At 44.0% G+C, this 17,305-nt stretch overlaps 1 protein-coding gene across 1 annotated transcript in view; it reads right to left on the bottom strand.

Annotated features, from left to right (window-relative positions):
• FAM194C (family with sequence similarity 149 member C) overlaps positions 1 to 17,305 on the bottom strand; it is a 44,974-nt gene that overhangs the window by 24,515 nt on the left and 3,154 nt on the right. Inside the window, 7 exon segments of the mRNA XM_027093853.1 lie at positions 290 to 404; positions 4,955 to 4,966; positions 5,754 to 5,763; positions 7,131 to 7,249; positions 7,902 to 8,006; positions 8,009 to 8,560; positions 8,761 to 8,817. Of these exon segments, the coding sequence (XP_026949654.1) occupies positions 290 to 404; positions 4,955 to 4,966; positions 5,754 to 5,763; positions 7,131 to 7,249; positions 7,902 to 8,006; positions 8,009 to 8,375 (728 nt within the window). The 5' untranslated portion in view covers positions 8,376 to 8,560; positions 8,761 to 8,817.

The following is a 17,305-nucleotide window of genomic DNA, read 5'->3' as shown; positions in this document are numbered from 1 at the left end:
GACAGGCCCATTGAGCTGTGGGACCTCAGACAATGCCTTACCATGTGCTTGGGGTACCTCAGTTTCCTCATCTGTAAAACGGGAATAAACCTGCCTTCCTCATAAGGTCATAGTAGGACTGAAAATGACTGTGATTGTGGAAGGACTAGGGACCTGTGTGTGAGGGACAACTATCACCCTGTCACTGTGGCTGGGGGCACTGGGTAGCCAACACGTCCGTGATCCCCCTCCACGCACACACAGGCTGTGCCCTCCTCTCCCATACACCCCCAACCACTAAGGTGCTCACACAATGCGACACATCTCCTGCAGCTTCTCCCGGGCGTCCGGGCAGGGGTCGCTGAACTCGATAACCTCAGAGGCAGAGGTTCCTGCTCCTCGTTGTGGGGATGTCAAGACTACTTCTTCCAAATTTGGGGGTTTGCCTGTAGCTGGAGATGAACAGGTTAGGGAGGGTTTTAGAAAATGGTTTCTCAAGACGTCATGTTCACCTGGGGTGAGGGGGCGGGGAGAGCAGGACAGCTGCATCCCTTGAGAATCAAAATAACTGTGGGAATCATTTATGCTTCCAGGGATAAGAATCCCCAGCAGGTCACTTATGAAACAGAGGCGGTGCTCTGTGAGTCAACCAAGTGTGTGTCAGGAACACTCATGCAGAGTGGTGAATCCAGCCACATTTCCCCAAGGGCGGCCTGGTCCTGGGTAGAGAGAGCACACACATGGCTGTGGTGGATGCAGAAGGGATTCCCTTGTGACACTTCTGACTTAAGACAAAAAGTCCCAGCTCCATCTCAATGGCTCAATGGCTCAAGGGCTTCAACACTTCTCTGATGCTGGCTTACCTCGGCCTTCGGCAGAGGGCAGAGTATATCAGCTGAGACTCAAGACTGTGATGTTTTGCGGGCTTTTGTGTGTGCTTGTGGTAAAATACGTATAACAAAAATTTACCGACTTAAATTTTAAGAGGCAAGTTCAGTGGTATTAAATAGATTCACAGTGTTGTGCAACCGTTATCACCATCTATTCCCGTAACTCTTTTTATCTTATAAAATTGAAACTCTGTAACAACACCCCCCCCATTCTCCCCTACCCCCAGCCCCTGGCAACTGCCAATCTACTTTCTATCTTTATGATTTTGACTACTCTAAGTACCTCCTATAAGTGGAATCATACAGTATTTGTCTTTTTTGTGACTGGTTTGTTTCATGTAGCATAATGTCCTCATGTTTCACCCATGTTATAACATATTGCAGAATTCCCTTCCTTTTTAAGGCTACATAATATTCCATTATAGGTATAGACCAAATCTTTCTTTTCAATTTTTTAAAATATTTATTTATTTGGTTGTGCCAGGTCTTGGTTGTGGCACTCGGGATCTTCATTGCAGCATGCGGGATCTTTTAGTTGAGGCACGTGGGATCTAGTTCCCTGAACAGGGTTCGAACCAGGGCCCCCTGCATTGGCAGCATGGAGTCAACCACTGGACCACCAGAGAAGTTCCAATGATTGAGTTTTATATGTTGAACCATGCTTGCATTCCAGGAATAAATCCTGTTTAGTGTCATGTTGTATAATCCTTTTATTATGCTGCCGAATTCTGTTTGCTAATATTTTGCTAAGGAATTTTGCATCAATGTTCATCAGGTATATTAGTCTGTAGTCTTCTTCTAGTGTCTTTGGCTCCAATATCAGGGCAATACTGGCCTCAGAGAATGAGTTGGGAAGTGTTCCCTCTTCAATTTTGGGGAAAAATTTTAGAACAATTGGCATTAATTCTTCTTTAAATGTTTGGGAGAATTCATCACTGAAGTTATCAGGTCCAGGGATTTTCTTTGTTGGGAGATTTTTGATAACTGATTCAATCTCTTACTATTTATAGGTCTAGTTCAAATTTTCTATTTCTTCATGATTTAGACTAAGTAGGTTTTGTGTTTTAGGAACCTGTCCACTTCATGTAGGTTATCCAATTTGTTGGCATACAGTTAGTTGTTCATAGTACTCTCTGATAATCCCTTTTATTTCTGTAGAATCAGTAGTTGTGTCCCATTTTCAATTCTGATTTTAGGAATTTGAGTCTCCTTTCTTTTTTTCTTAGTCCATCTAGCTAAAGATTTGTCAATTGTGTTGATCTTTCTGAAGCATCAACTTTTGGTTTCATTGATTTTCTGTTGTTTTTATATTGTCTATTTAGTTTATCTCTGCTCTAACCTTTATTTCCTTCCTTCTCTAGCTTTGGGTTTAGTTTAAAGTTCCTTAAGTTGTAAAGTTAGGTTGTTTACTTGAGATCTTTCTTGCCTTTTAATGTAAGCATTAATAGCTATAAATTTTCCCCTTAGCATTGCTTTCATTGTACCCCATAAGTTTTGGTATGCTGTTTTCATTTTCTTTTTTTTTTTTTTTTTGCAGTACATGGGCCTCTCCCTGTTGTGGCCTCTCCCGTTGCGGAGCACAGGCTCTGGACACGCAGGCTCAGCGGCCATGGCTCACGGGCCTAGCCACTCCACAGCATGTGGGATCTTCCCAGACCGGGGCACGAACCTGTGTCCCCTGCATCGGCAGGTGGACTCTCAACCACTGTGCCACCAGGGAAGCCCGCTGTTTTCATTTTCATTTGTCTCTAGTATTTTATAGTTTTCCTTGTAATTTCTTCTTTGATCCATTGATTAGGTGTGTGTTATTTAATTTCCACAATTTTGTAAATGTTCCAGTTTTCCTTCTGTTACTGATTTCTAACTTCATCCCATTGTGGTAAGATAAGATACTTTGAGTGAAATCTATTTCTTTTAATCTACTGAGACTTAATTTGTGGCCTAACATATGATCTATCCTAGAAATGTCCCATGTACACTTGAAAAGAATGTGCACTGTTTTTGTTGTTTTGTTTGTGTTCTGCATGTGTCTGTTAGATCTAGTTGATTTATTGTGTTGTTTTTTATTTTCTTACTTCTGTCTGTTATTCTATCCATTATTGTGAGTGGGTTATTGATGTCTCCCACTATTACTGTAGAACTACTTGTCTTCAACTGGTCAGGTTTTGCTTCATATATTTTGACAGCCTGTCATTAGGTGCATAAATGTTTATAACTGTTGTATCTTCTTACTGTATTGAAATTTTATTATTATAGAATGTCCTTCTTTGTCTCTTGTAATCTTTTTAAATTTAAAGTCTATTTTATCTGATATTAGTATAGTCACCCCTGCTCTCCTTTGGTTACTATTTGCATGGAATATCTTTTTCCATATTTTCACATTCAAACCCAATTGTGTCTCTGGATCTCAAGTGAGTCTCTTATAGCGTATAGTTGGATCATGAGTTGCTATTCATTCTCCCAATCTCAGTCTTTTGATTACAAAATTTAGCCAATTTACATTTAAAGGAATTACTGATAAGGAGGGACTTGCTTCTGTTACTGTGTTTTTTATTTTCTATATGCCTTATTAGAGTTTTTGTTCTTCATATCCTGCATTACTGTCTTAATTTGTTTTAATTTTTTGTAGTGAAATTTTAAAATTTCTCATTTCCTTTTCTGTATATTGTAGTTATTTTCTTTGTGGTTACCATGGGGATTACAACTTCAATAACGTACAAAACTTCAATAACGTACAAAAACTCTCCTCCTTTACAGCATCATCCCCATCACTGTCAGTTGTTAATGTCCTAAAAATTACATCTTTTTATATCGTATGTCCCAAAACATAAATTAACATTTCTTTTAAATCTTTCAAATTATGTAGAAACTAAGATTTGGAGCTACAAACCAAAGTTAACAGTAATACTGGCTTTTACACTAATTTTTTTCTTTAAATATATTAGTCTCTTAAATCATGTAGAAAAACAAAAAGTGCAGTTACAAACTGCTGTTACAATAATACTAGCTTTTATTCTTTCCTATGTATTACCTTTATTGAGGTCTTTATTTCTCCATATAGCTTTGTGGTTCTCTCTAGTGTCCTTTCATTTCACCTTGCAGGACTCCCTTCAGCACTTCCTGCAGCACAGATTTAGTTGTCATGAACTGCCTCAGGTTTTGTATGTCTTAATTTCTTGCTCAGTTTTGAAGCACAGTTTTCCTGAATTCAGGATTGATTCTTAGCTGACAGGTTTTTTCTTTAAGCATTTTGAATGTATTTGCCCTGTACCTTGTATCCTCCAAATTCTGATGAGAAACCTGCTAATGATCTTATTGAAATTCATTGTATGTGAGGATTCACTTCTCTCTTACTGCTTTCAAGATTCTCTTTTCGTCTTTGTCTTTTGAAAGTTTGACGATTAATGTGTCTTGGTGTGGGTTTCTCTGAGTTCATCTTTCTGGGAGCCTGCTGAGTTTCTCTGATGTTTATATTCATGTCTTGCATCAAATTTGGGAAAATTTCAGCCATTATTTCTTAAATATTCTCTCTGCCTCTTTTGATCTCTCTTCCTCTTCTGGGACTCCCACATGCATATGCCACTTGATGGTGTCCCACAGTTCCCTTAGGCTCTGTTCATTTTTCTTCAATCTCTTTTCTTTCTGTTCTTCAGACTCAATAATTTCCATTGTCCTGTCTTCGAGCTGATTCTTTCTTCTGCCTGCTCAAATCTGTGGTGGCAATGTTTTGTGCTTATTTCCATTATTTTCACAGTTATCCCCCATGGCAAGTCTTAGGTGGTATGAGGATATGATGACATAAAATTGTGGAGGTGATCATCCATGGCTGAATTTCCAGAAGCATCTATTCAGGTCCTGCCTGCTTCTGAGCCTCTGCTGCCTACTCAGCTGGAGCCACATGCTCTTCCTTGATATATGTAGGCTCATCTTCACCTTGGACTCAAAAATAAAATGAGTCTTCAGGCCAGGGGCATTGCTTAGGCTCCAACTGAGCCCTGAAGGCCTCAGAATGGAGATTTTCTCACTGTCAGCCAAGCCTCGAGGTTTCTGGTTGCTGCTTGGGTACCATGTCTGATATCTGTCACCTTCAGTGGTTCCTGGTCCCTTTCCTGACTCCTCCAGCCATGAGACCAGAGACTTGACCCTGAGGCCCACCTACCTGCTGGCTGACCTCCTGGAACATCTGCTGGCTTGAGCATCCATTTCTGGCCTGCCTCTAGTTGCTTTGGGTCCCCAAGTATGACAACCAGGAACCACTGTTGACAGATTTCTCTCAATTCTCTGCCTGTAAAGTTGGGCTGTGCTCCAGAAATAGCTGTTGTCTGCTCAGGGAGTAGGTCCAACTCCTGGAGCCTGTCTGCTCCAAGTCTGCATGACCCTAGAACTGCAAAGGGGGCCAGTTGGCAAGGTGTGACAGCACGTGTACATGGAACAGATAGCAGAGGTCCCAAACCCAAAGTGACTTAAAACCACAACGACTCTACAATATGTTCTTTAAGCTAGGGTACTTTGGAGTGAAAGTGGGTATAATTAATAGTTATGCCAGGACAACAGCATAAACTGGGACTTTCCTGGGCAAGCTAGGACACACGGTTACTTATAAACTATTAGGGAAGGTTAACCACCCATCCTAGCACACATGTGTGAGAATAATTTCTAAACAGTATCAGGAACCTATAAGAAATGCAGCAGCGTTGAACGTCCTAGTGAGAATGATGCAACATCATGGGGTAATCACATCCTTGGGTGGCAGAGGAAAACAGCCACATAGACAAAGAGACCAACAGACATGTAACTTTTGTTTTGGAACAACCTTACTCAAGGCATCACCCCTGAGGTCATTAGGAAGAAAAATCATGAAATCACTGGGTGTCCTGAGGATACTTTGTTTCCCCTCAAAGTGACTGCATTGATTTAGGGCCAGCTCAGGAGGAGATATGATAAACCAGGAGCATATAAAGAGGGATGCTGGAAGTGATGCTCACAGTGACAGAAAATGTGTCATGAGAGGTAAAGGAACAGGGGAAACAAGAGTCTGAGGATGTCACCTCCATCAGGGAAGGTGTTCCTTGTCTTAAAATCCACACATGTACCCACAGCATTCAGAACAGTGACTGGGGCTTCCCTGGTGGTGCAGTGGTTGAGAGTCCGCCTGCCGATGCAGGGGACACGGGTTCGTGCCCCGGTCCAGGAAGATCCCACATGCCGCGGAGCGGCTGGTCCCATGAGCCATGGCCGCTGAGCCTGTGCGTCCGGAGCCTGTGCTCCGCAACGGGAGAGGCCACAACAGTGAGAGGCCCGTGTACCAAAAAAAAGAACAGTGACTGACAACTAGCAATTGTTCAATAAACATTTGTTCACTGACTGAAAGGCTACAGGATCAACTTGATATGGAGAGTGAGGCCTGGAAGAAGGCAAATCTCATAGCAACCCGAGGTGGGCTCAGGAATAAAATCCAAGCTTCTCAACTTCTAGCCTTACCTCCAGTGTCTGTGGGAATCACTGGACAGTCTTTGAGCATCCCAAACTTCTGTGGATCCTCCCACCACCACTTTGCGAATACAGTCCCTCCCCTACCCCACCACTCTACCACCACAGCCTTGGGGGCCCTGGAAGTTCCACGAGAGAAAGTTCCTTCTCTGCCCTCTCCAGCCCCAACTCATCTCTCCTCCAAGCTCTGGCTGCACAGTCACTGCTACCCTGTTTGGTCTCACCTGCCACCAGTTCTTTCCTTTAAGCCTTTCCTTCTGCTCTGTGTTTTCTGCAATAGAATAGAAATGGCCTCTATGTCTGTTTTCTGCCCACATAAACTGACCCAGCTGGGGACACACGGTTAGGCTTGGTATCCAAATACGTCCGTTCAGGTACTGGTTCCCCCACTTGCTGGGTGAGTATGGGTAACATAGGTCTCTCTCTGAGAAGAGGGGGTGAGTATGGGATAACATAGGAGGTGGAAGATGTGGGTTTGCTAGGGGTGTTGCCCCAGGTGAGAGGAACCGCATTAACAGAAATGGAGCACTTGTAAACATTCAAACGATGAGACTGCAAAGTAGAGTGACTTGGTTGAGATATGTCACCTTTTATGGGACAGAATCTGTCAATAGCTGCTGGGTCTCCGGCCAGGGCAGCTATATATCCTTCCTATCAGAAAACCAAATCAAATCATCTCATCAACCTACACAGGAAATCTTCTATCCCCCTCCCCATCCCACCCCCACCACCAAAGGTAGGTCAAAAGGTCTTGCTGGGAATCACTGTTACCTGTTTTTTCTTGACTTCCCTTCCGGTTGAGAGGGAAAAGCTCAGACAGCCAGTAGAGGACTCGTAGACAAGCTGGTAAGGTGAGTTCACTCCCATGGCTGGGATGTTTGTGGAAGAATCTGGAGTGGAACAGATGGGATTCTGCTTTCAATTTTTTTATTTTAATTTTTTTAATCAAAAGTATAATAATGAAGTTTTTGTCCTAGTTGTATGGTAGACCAGATATTCTAAAGTGCCCTGTTGTTACAAAACAACAAATATCTGGAAGAAAAAGATTTTTTAATGCTGGAGAAGGCTCAGAGTAATTAAGAGAAATCTTTAAAGTTCTCTTCTACGGTGTTCTCCCAGTTCTCACGACTCTCCTGGTTCTGGCTCTGCTTGGCTCTGTCTTGCTACCCACCAACTGGCCCTCCCGATTTACCCCCTCCTCCTGGGTGCTGCCTCTCTCTACCTTGGCATCATTTCCACAAACTCCCCCTTTCAACACCTCACACTGTTCTCATGGCCAACGTCTCAACCTGGGCTCAGCAAAGCTGGAGGGATGGGAGGACAAAATGGAGAACGGAGAGGGGTGAAAGGATGATTCTCGGGGGTGGTCTCAGGAAGGAGCTGAGTTGCAAAGCTGACCCTTGGCTGCCACCTTTTCACGGCGCATTCTTGTAGACCTGTCTGGGGTGGGTGCAGTGGATACATACACACATGCCCAGGCCAGACCCTTCCAGGCCTAGAAAAATGAGCCAGGATCCGGTGAGCCAGACTTCGCTGACTTACTGGACATGGACTCCAGCGTGGCCTTCATCTTCAGGGTAAGGAGCTCGGTCAATAGGTGGATAGACTGCCTCTGGAACCTGTGCAGGGTCTCCTGGCTGGATGGCCCCGTTGGCCGTGGGTAGGAGAGTGTGTGGAGAATTTGGCCGGCCCAGTGGAAGCGGGCAGCAACAGCAGTGGTAGCACTGGCGAAGGTGGCTTGTTCTGGACAGAGGCCTGCACAGGGGCCGGTTCCATAAGCACCACGAGCGGGGCTCCAATGCTGATCTCCAGGCCCAGGATCTCAGAAGGGGTAGGGATCATGGGGTCAGTGATCAGCTCCTCCCAGGTAAACTCAAAGATGTTTCTGATGCCCTTGGGTACAGAAATGCCTGCACCCTGGCAGACGATGAGCAGCCTGAAGATGCGGGCCAGCAACTTGGGGTCCATGGCGGTGCATTGCTGGTATAGTTCTCGGTTAGTCTTGATGTCATTCATGGTCCTAGAGCACGCATACTACTAGGTAATACTGTCCATCTCAGACAAGAAGGACCTTCAGCTGTGAGGAGGCAGACACCCTGAGAGCTGAATGAGAGCCAAAGTTCTCACCTAAGGTGAGGCCTTGGGGACAGATGGAATGGAAGTGCTGAAATGGCCCTTACAGGTCATTAAGCCAGGGCATCCTATGCGGGAGGATAAATAATTGGTCACTCTCTCCCACAAAGGGATGCCCCCCCGTCACCCCACTTCCCTTCCTGGGGATGCGTCAGAGACCACGTTAGTGAGTCACTTTGGGAGGGGCCTGGGGATGAGCAGGTTCCCCAAACAGACCCTGGGCTGGAGTAAGGAAAAGGATGGGGAAGGGGAAAATGTTCCATCGCACCTTTTGTAGTCAGAGGTCTGAGGGTGGAAGATCTGCTTGTGGTCTCTCAATAAAAACCTGCAAAAACAAAAAGATGTTTCATTGGTTCCTTCTGGGGGTAGGTGATGTGGATGGAAGCTCCTGGTTGCAACGCAAGGATGGGCCTGGATTCAACATGTACATCCAAGGGCGAATGAGAAAGGAGGATGATGAATTTTTTTAGTCCAACGACTAATATCGTTTACCACATCTCCTCAAATCTAGAACTTCTGACAACTCCTGCTACCGCAGCCTTCCAGTCATCAGTTCTACCTGACAACCACTCCCCATGACAACCATCCTGACAACCACTCCCCATGACGTCCATGGCCCTCTTCTCCTGCCAGACAATCCTCATTCTTTCACTCTTCAAACTGTGTCCTCTGGAGCCACCCCAAATTTGCCATTCCAGAACTGCACCGCTGGTGCATACCCTCAGCATTTACAGTGCGGCTGCCCTGGTGTGAAAAGGCTATTATCTTTCTGGTTTCACTGATGAGGAATCGAAGGCTTATAGAGACAGAGCTCTTGGTCACCAGTTGCCTGCCTGCAGACTCTTGGCATAGAGACCTTTCCAAAGACAACACGACTTCCTCACGGGCTTCCAACTGAACTGCCCATCCACCAGCAAAAAAATCTCCTAGGAACAAGAGTCCCACAGAGCAACCCCTTCAGACGTTCTGCTGGTTTGCAGATAAACTGGCTTTCTACATCTATTTGCTAACTCCCTGGCATCTCTATTCCTCAGCTTTGGAGACTCAGAAAAATAGGTTCGTTTTTGAAATGATAAGTCTACAGAACAAAGAGACCACTCAGAATCTTGGTCATCTGGGCAACCAGCCAGAGGGATCTGACCCTGACCATGCAGGGCAGATCTGTTTTAAAGCCAGGATTCAAATGAAGAGAAGACGAATACAATCCTTTAAATGTTAACTGGTTTGAGGAACCCCACCCCACCCCCTACCAGTTCCTTTCTTGTGAGGTTAATTTTGAAGATATGCCTTACAAACAGATAAAAGCTGGGTTTTAAAACAGCTTTATTGAGATGTAATTCACATACCATACAATTCACCCTTTTTAAAGTGTACAATGGTTTTTAGTATAGTCACAGTTGTGCAACCATCACCACTATCTAATTTTAGAACATTTTTATCACCCCCCCAAAAAAACCCATTAGTACTCACTCTCCATTCCTCCTCCCCCCAGGCAACGACTAATCTGCTGTGTGCCTCTATATATCTGCCTGTTCTGGACATTTCATATAAATGGAATCACACACTATGTGGTCTTTTGTGACTGGCTTCTTTTACCATTATGTTTTTGAGGTTCATCCAAGTTACAGCATGTATCAGTACTTCACTCATATACTTCATTATATGGAAAGACCACCATTTGTTGATCCATTCAGTATTGTTTGGACACTTCGGTTGTTTCCACTTTTTGGCTATTACGATGGGACATTCAGGTACAAGTTTTTCTGTGAATGGATGCTTTCATTCTCTTGGGTTGATACCCAGGAATAGAATTGCTGGGTCGTATGATAACTCAATGTTTAACATTTTCGGGAACTACCAGGCTGGTTTCCAAAGTAGCTGCACCATTCTACAGTTCTTTTTACAAAACCTGTAATGTATGAGGTTTTAAATTTCTCCATGTCCTTGTCAACACTTGTTATTATGTCTTTTTGATTTTAGTGCCATCCTAGAGGGTGTGAAGTGATACTTCATTGTGTTTTTGATTTGCACTTCCCTAACGACTAATGATGTTGAGCACCTTTTCACGTGTTTATTGGCCACTTTTCCACTTTTATATCTTCTTTGGAGAAAAGTCTTTTCAGATTGAACAACTGTTTTTTTTTTTGAAAAGAAATGTCATTTTAAATTAAACGCACAAATAACCTCTATTTGTTACCATGTATTTATCTCTGCAAAACTCAGCTAGAGGTGACCACGTGACTCCATTCTGGCCTATGAGATGCAGGTGGAGCTGTTGGGTGGGATCCTGGATATCTTTTCAAGAAGTCTGTCTGCATGGAGAGAACACTTTTTCTTTACTCACTGCCCTTCTCTTTCTTCTTGTCTGGAATAGATGAGATGGCTGTAACTCTGGCAGCCATATGGAGCCATGAGGTTACCTTGAGGAGGGAAGCCATGCATGAAAGGTGGCAGAGCAGAGGCACAGAGCCTGGACTCCTGCTGACATTGTGGCACCCACACACCGGCACTTAACCACCTGCCTCCAAATTTGTTTCACCTGAGAGAACGAACCCCTCATCTCTTTAAGTCCCTTTATTCAGATCTCTGTTCCTGCAGCCAAATGTGATTCCTGACAGACAACCAGCCGTGTGGGAACAGCATCACTCCCTCCTTTCCATATATCTAATTTTCATTGTCACTCGTCCATTTTTCCATCACTGAGACACAGGCCTTGCCCTCAAGTAGCTCAATGTTCAACAGGCAAAACAGACTTACAAAATTGATATAAGGGTCACATTGCCAAAAAAATGTACAAAGGCCATGAAAACCCAAAGCCAAAAGTCTAAAGGAAGCTGCACTGAAGGCTGTCATAGAAGATGAATAAGAAGTCACCAGGCAGGTAGGAGGGAGAAGGCATTCTTGGTAAAAAGAAGAGTATGTGCAAAGGAACAGAGACATTTAAAGCATGGCAGGTTCAGGGAACCACAAAACACATCAGTATGGTTGGGGCCTTGGGGCTCTATGGGAAAGTAGCAGACAAAGCTGGAAAAGTGTCTAGAATCAAATCGTGAAGGGCCTTGCATGCCATGCCAAAGAATTTGCATGCTATGTAATCATATACTCAGTGAAAGTACTCAATGTATCATCTTTAATTGCTAGTTGCATCTCATGTGGTCTCTGCAAACAGAGGGCAAGCATCACGTCTTCTCCCCCTTTTACAGCCTCCACGACACTAAGACACCAAGTAAGCTGCCACATGCCAGAAAGTGAAAAATACTTATAGCATGAAAATCCGACAGATAGCCCAATAGGCCCATGTAGATGGCTATAAACAAAGTTTCAATTAACAATTCCCACAAAGAAATAAAAAGAGTGTGGAAGAAGTTTATAAAGGATATGAAAAATGACGACTCTCATTCCAACATCTTCAAAGTTTTGCGGGCTGTCTCCTCTTGAGGGCAGGACAGAGATGAGGGGAGGAGTGCACACGCACACAGGCTACTATGCCAAGTCTGAGTGCTCTCTGCCAGGCAGAGGGAAATCCAGAAAAGGCAGTGTCACCGGGCGGCTAAGAACTCAGGCCATGTGACCTCGAGCCTCGCACTAGTGGACACTAGGCCCTGCCTCCCAGGACTGTAAGGACTAAATGAGGGCATATGTGTTAAGGAATGGCACAATGCCTAAAAGAGGTAAGTGCTCAATGAATGCTAAGCAGAAAAAGATAATCATTTGAAGTGGTTGAAGAAGGCTGTGCAATGGAAATGACAGAAACTGGTTCAGAAGTAGGTGACTAGTGAACAAGGACAGGAAGAACACTCCAGGTGATGAGAACAGTGCTTGCTCAGGTTGGAGGCTCTAAATTGCCTGGCAAGTTTGGGGAACTGCAAGTAACCTGAGGATGCTACATGTTACTTGGGGGGGCGGGGGGATGTGTGGGAGGGGTGGGCAGCAGCCTGCTGAGAAGAGCTGGTGTAAACCGCTGAACCCTGACTTCATCTTGCAGATGGGAAACCACAGGACTGCTAGCAGAGGTGGCATCTATATTGTAGGGCGCTCCTCCCACGGGCCAGCAGTGTGGTGGGAAGGAGTGTGAGAAATACGACTGCAGTGGGATTAGCCAAGGAGGAGAGCTGTACCCACAGCACCCCAATTTCTGCCTACAGTAAAAAAGCAATTTCCAGCCCATGCACCTGAAAGAGTACTTCAAAAGGCACAGACCCAGCAAACTCCCAGGGGTACACCGTGGGGCGCAAGCAGAACAAGGGTGAAAAGTGGGAAAGTTCTAAACAGGCTTTGGGAAAATCAAGGGCACCCAACGAAGAAGGAAGCTGAGGGGGAAATTCAGGCATGGCTTTGAAAAAGAGAAAAGGGCATGCTTCCTTCTCGTACTGGCACTGATTCAAGAATCCATTTTTGGGTAGAAGTTGTATCCAGCTGTATATTTAAAACCAAAATTAAACTGTGCTCCCTCAAGTAATCTGGTCCTGATTTTCTTTGCTATTTTCTCTAGTCTCCGGCTCTCTCTGGTTTTAACCAGAACGCTTTTGGTAAGGACAGTGAGCAGGCCAGATGTAACCATGTGACTGCCATCTGTGAGTAAGTGCAGCTTCAGGCTGGGACAGGCAAGAGAACAAGCCCGCACCTGATGCACGAAAGACATGGAAATGGAATTAGAAAAACTAATAGACGCTGTCCTCTCCATTCAATATATAAAGAACGTTCTGGACAGATGCTTGAATTCTCTAGCAGATGAGAGGAAGAAGGGCTGAGCTATGGAGAGGAGTGGATCTGAGAGGAAGGAGAGGGGGGGTCATGTGCATATGATCAAGCTTAACTGCCTGCTGCCCAGCAAGGTTTGCTCTCGAGACTGCAACCTCAGTCACCGCTCTTCCTCGAGTTGAATCCACTTGCAAACCACCTGCATCCTCCACCAGGGGGATCCACTGTGGCACCAAAGGGCCATTAAGATGAGTCTCCCGGCAAGACCCATCGAGAGACAAAAAAATGATCAACGCTTTGACCCAGTGATTTTAGTTCTGAAAGTAATGCCCAAGGGAACAGTTTTAAAAGGAGGAGGGAAGATAGTTCTTCAAATGTGGTCAAACCAAACAAAAAGATGCTTATAGCCACTTCATTCCTAACAGTGAAATAACGTAGCCAGCCAACAACTGAGGAACTGTTTGACAACGATGCAGATTAATATGAAGTATTAGGCAGCAAAAAAATAACTTGTGCTCAGTTTTGAGAAATGTTAAATTAAAAAAAAACCACACAAATGGTAGGTCTACATTGATTACACATCCCATAAACACCTATGCTGATCATAATTGGAAGCAGAGATACAAAGTCTTTCAGTTTTAAGGTAAAGATGACACTTTAGGAAAGAAGACAACAAACGAGGGCCCCTGAAAAAAAAGCAGCATGTTCTCAGACAGGCTTGTGACCTGGGAGACCTAGGCTGGGAGCAGGGCCCATTCTTGTATTTCCTGGTTTCCATACCAACCCTGAACAACCGAGACTGTCTGTGCAGAGAGGAGTGGTGTGGGGACTGAGAGGTCAAGAGCTACACCCGTGTTCAAGCTCAGGGAAGCTTACTTGCTGATAACGACCAAATAGAAACAGAACACATCGTACCCCAGGGAAAGTTTTTTACAACGGGGCAAAACCACCACCTAGCAGGTGAGCTTAGAGTTAGAGAGAACATGGCAGTTAGAAATGTAGCGGGGAAAGATGCTGTTTAAATGGAGGGTAGAAAACAAGTAATATTTGTGACCACTCCCATCACTGGACAGACGTACATTTACTGGGCATGGTTACACGAACAGCCGGGATTTACCGAGAAACGGTAACAGAAGATCAATACTCAGCCTGGGTGACAGGTTTTCACTAAAACACCCTGATTCTTTCGATTGTTCTGGTTTTCCCATCTTCCTAGACAATGATCTACACCATCCCACCGTTCTCCCCACTCTGCCCTGCCCCCCACACATGCTCTGAACGTTAAGCCAATGTCCGGGTCCACACCAGCAAATGCCTCACCACCTACCAGCAGGGCAGGTGCCAGGACCACGGGAGTTTCATTTTCTCTCATGGTTTTCAGCAGGTTAACAAATTCTTTTCAATTATCACGACTTACCTTAGCCATATAGTTTTTTACAGGAACTGCCTGACGTATAACTGACTTAGTTCAATTCACTGGCTGAAAAAAAATTAAACACATATGGCGTGGCTACTCTGTGTTGTATTAACTGTAAAGACCAGTACCCACTCCATTCCAAATTCTAAATTCTACTGCCTCATCTGTGTGTCACAAAAAGGTCAGCTGATAGCCATCTCCCAGGCTGCACTATGGCTTTAAGAGGAAATAAATTATCCCACAAGTCTTCAGCAAATGCACCGCTAAACATAGCAGGAATCTCATGTATATGGATTTAAAGTTTCTCCTTTGGGAATTTTGCAAGCAAACAAAATGATTTATTTAGCCAATTCAAACGAACTGTATCAAAACACACAAAGGCCTGGAGAAAAGATTACAATGAAAACAAATAATTCAAAGCAATTTCTGATCCAAAATATTTCGCTTAGCTCCACAATGCCACGAATGAGGTGTGGTCATGCTTTCTGATAGATTTCAGCACTGCTAGCTCCCAAGTCAAACAAGCCATAGGAGTAGCGTGAATGCTTAATGTATGCTTGGAAGAGATGTGTTTGCCAACCCTTTAGTTACTAACAGGAGAGTTATGTACAGTCAGACCACAGAACATGTAAAAACAGATCATTTAGAGTTGTGCTGTGCATTCAGTAGCACTAGACTTGTGTCTTTTGAGCATCTGAAATGTGGTGTAGTATGACTAAGGAACTACATTTTATTAAACTTAAAACTTGATAATTCAGTTATTGGCAAACTCTTAAATGTTTTCAGTATGTTTGGATGAACCTGGGTATGTGAATCTACTTTCAAATGTATTTTATGAAATCTAAATACAGATCAAGTATTCCTCATGAAAATTTAGCATCTGAATTAAGACGGGCTGTAAGTGGATACACAGATTTTGAAGACTTGGTGTGAAAAGAAATGCAAAATATCCCATTAAACGTTTTGTATATCGATTAAATGTTGAAATATTTTGGATATACTGGATTCAATAGAGTTGACCCTTGAACAACATGGGTTTGAACTGTGAGGGTCCACTTATGCGCGTATCTTTCAATACTACTACAGCACTACAGGATCCACAGTTGGTTGAAACCAGATACAGAACTGTGGGTACAGAGGGCCGCCTGTGGAACTTGAGCATCCACGGATTTTGGTTTCCATGGCAGGTCCTGGCACATACAGAGGGATGACTGTATACCACAAAATTAATTTCACTTTTTAAATGTGGTTCCTAGAAAACTGAAACTGACACACACAGCTTATACCTCATTTCTACTGGGCAGTGCTACCAGAGCACGGGTCTGCAGCCTAAGAACTCCAGTGCCATCTGCTGGACACACTCCTACAAAACAGGCCCACAAGAAACACTAAAACTGGAATTGTGTTAACGCTGAAGGACCCTGAGTCTGAAATGGAAGAGGATAAAACAACTGGGCTCATAAAACACTCAACATATGCTGTTAAAATGAGATTAGAAAAAGGCTTATACAGTCTTTGAAATCCTAGAGAATATCCAACTTACAGTTATTAGTCGACAGTGACCCTGAGCCAGCATGCACAGGCTGCTCTGCCGTCCAACGTGGGTGCCCTGGGCAAGGACAAAAGGTTATTTGGGGGCCCCTTCCGTGACCACTGCCTCCTATACTCATGTGCTTGTTGCTGCCTGCCTAGTCTTCCCATCCCTTCTCTACACTATGCCTCTCGAGACCTTCTGCTCTACCTTATAAACACAACCTCTTCCCATCTTTCTCTAGTCTATTATTCACCTTCTCTTTTCTTCTATTTTTCCTTATGATTCTAGGATATCTAATAATTGTTTTTTCCTTTTAGTATTCCAATTTTTCTTTTTGTCTCCTCTCCTTTTGTCCTACAAGCTGTTTCAGTTGGTTTTACACTTTTACATTTAAGCCTTTGGTCCATTTTGAGGTGCTTTTGTTTTTTATGTGGTGAGACGTATGAGTCCAAGTCCATTGTTTTGCATGTGGCGAGTCAGCTGTCTCAGAACCATCTGTAGAAGACTGTTCTTTCCCTACTGGATGATTTTGGCACCGTCAAAAAATTAAGTGACCATAGATGTATGGGTTTATTTCTGGACTCTCAACTCTGTTTCAGTGATTTATCAATATGTCAGTACCACATTGTTTTTTTTATAAATTTATTTATTTATATATTTTTGGCTGCGTTAGGTCTTCGTTGCTGCACGCAGGCTTTCTCTAGTTGTGGTGTGCAGGCTTCTCATTGTGGTGGCTTCTCTTGTTGCAGAGCATGGGCTCTAGGGGCCCGGGCTCTAGAGTGCAGACTCAGTAGTTGTGGTGCACAGGCTTAGTTGCTCCGCGGCATGTGGGATCTTCCCGGATCAGGGCTCGAACCCATGTCCCCTGCATTGGCAGGCGGATTCTTAACCACTGTGCCACCAGGGAAGTCCAGGACCACATTGTTTTGATCCCTGTAGCTTTGTAGTAAGTCTTGAAATCAGGAAGTGAGTCCCCCAACTTTGTTCTTATTCAAAATTGTTTTGAATATTTGATATTCTGGGTCCCTTACAATTCCATATGAATTTTAGGATGAGTTTGTCAATTTCTGCAGAAAAAGGCAGCTGGGTCAGTTGGTTTTCATTTTTGTTAGGAGAGATATTTGCCTGATCAGGCTGACAAAATGACCATTTAATAGGTCT

The sequence above is a fragment of the Aethalodelphis obliquidens genome, unplaced genomic scaffold (genome assembly GCF_003676395.1).
Source record: "Aethalodelphis obliquidens isolate GAN/ISIS:26980383/991018 unplaced genomic scaffold, ASM367639v1 scaffold86, whole genome shotgun sequence".
NCBI classification, from domain to species: domain Eukaryota; kingdom Metazoa; phylum Chordata; class Mammalia; order Artiodactyla; family Delphinidae; genus Aethalodelphis; species Aethalodelphis obliquidens.
Note: the sequence above shows the minus strand (reverse complement) of the source record. Positions and strands in the feature narration are given on the sequence as shown.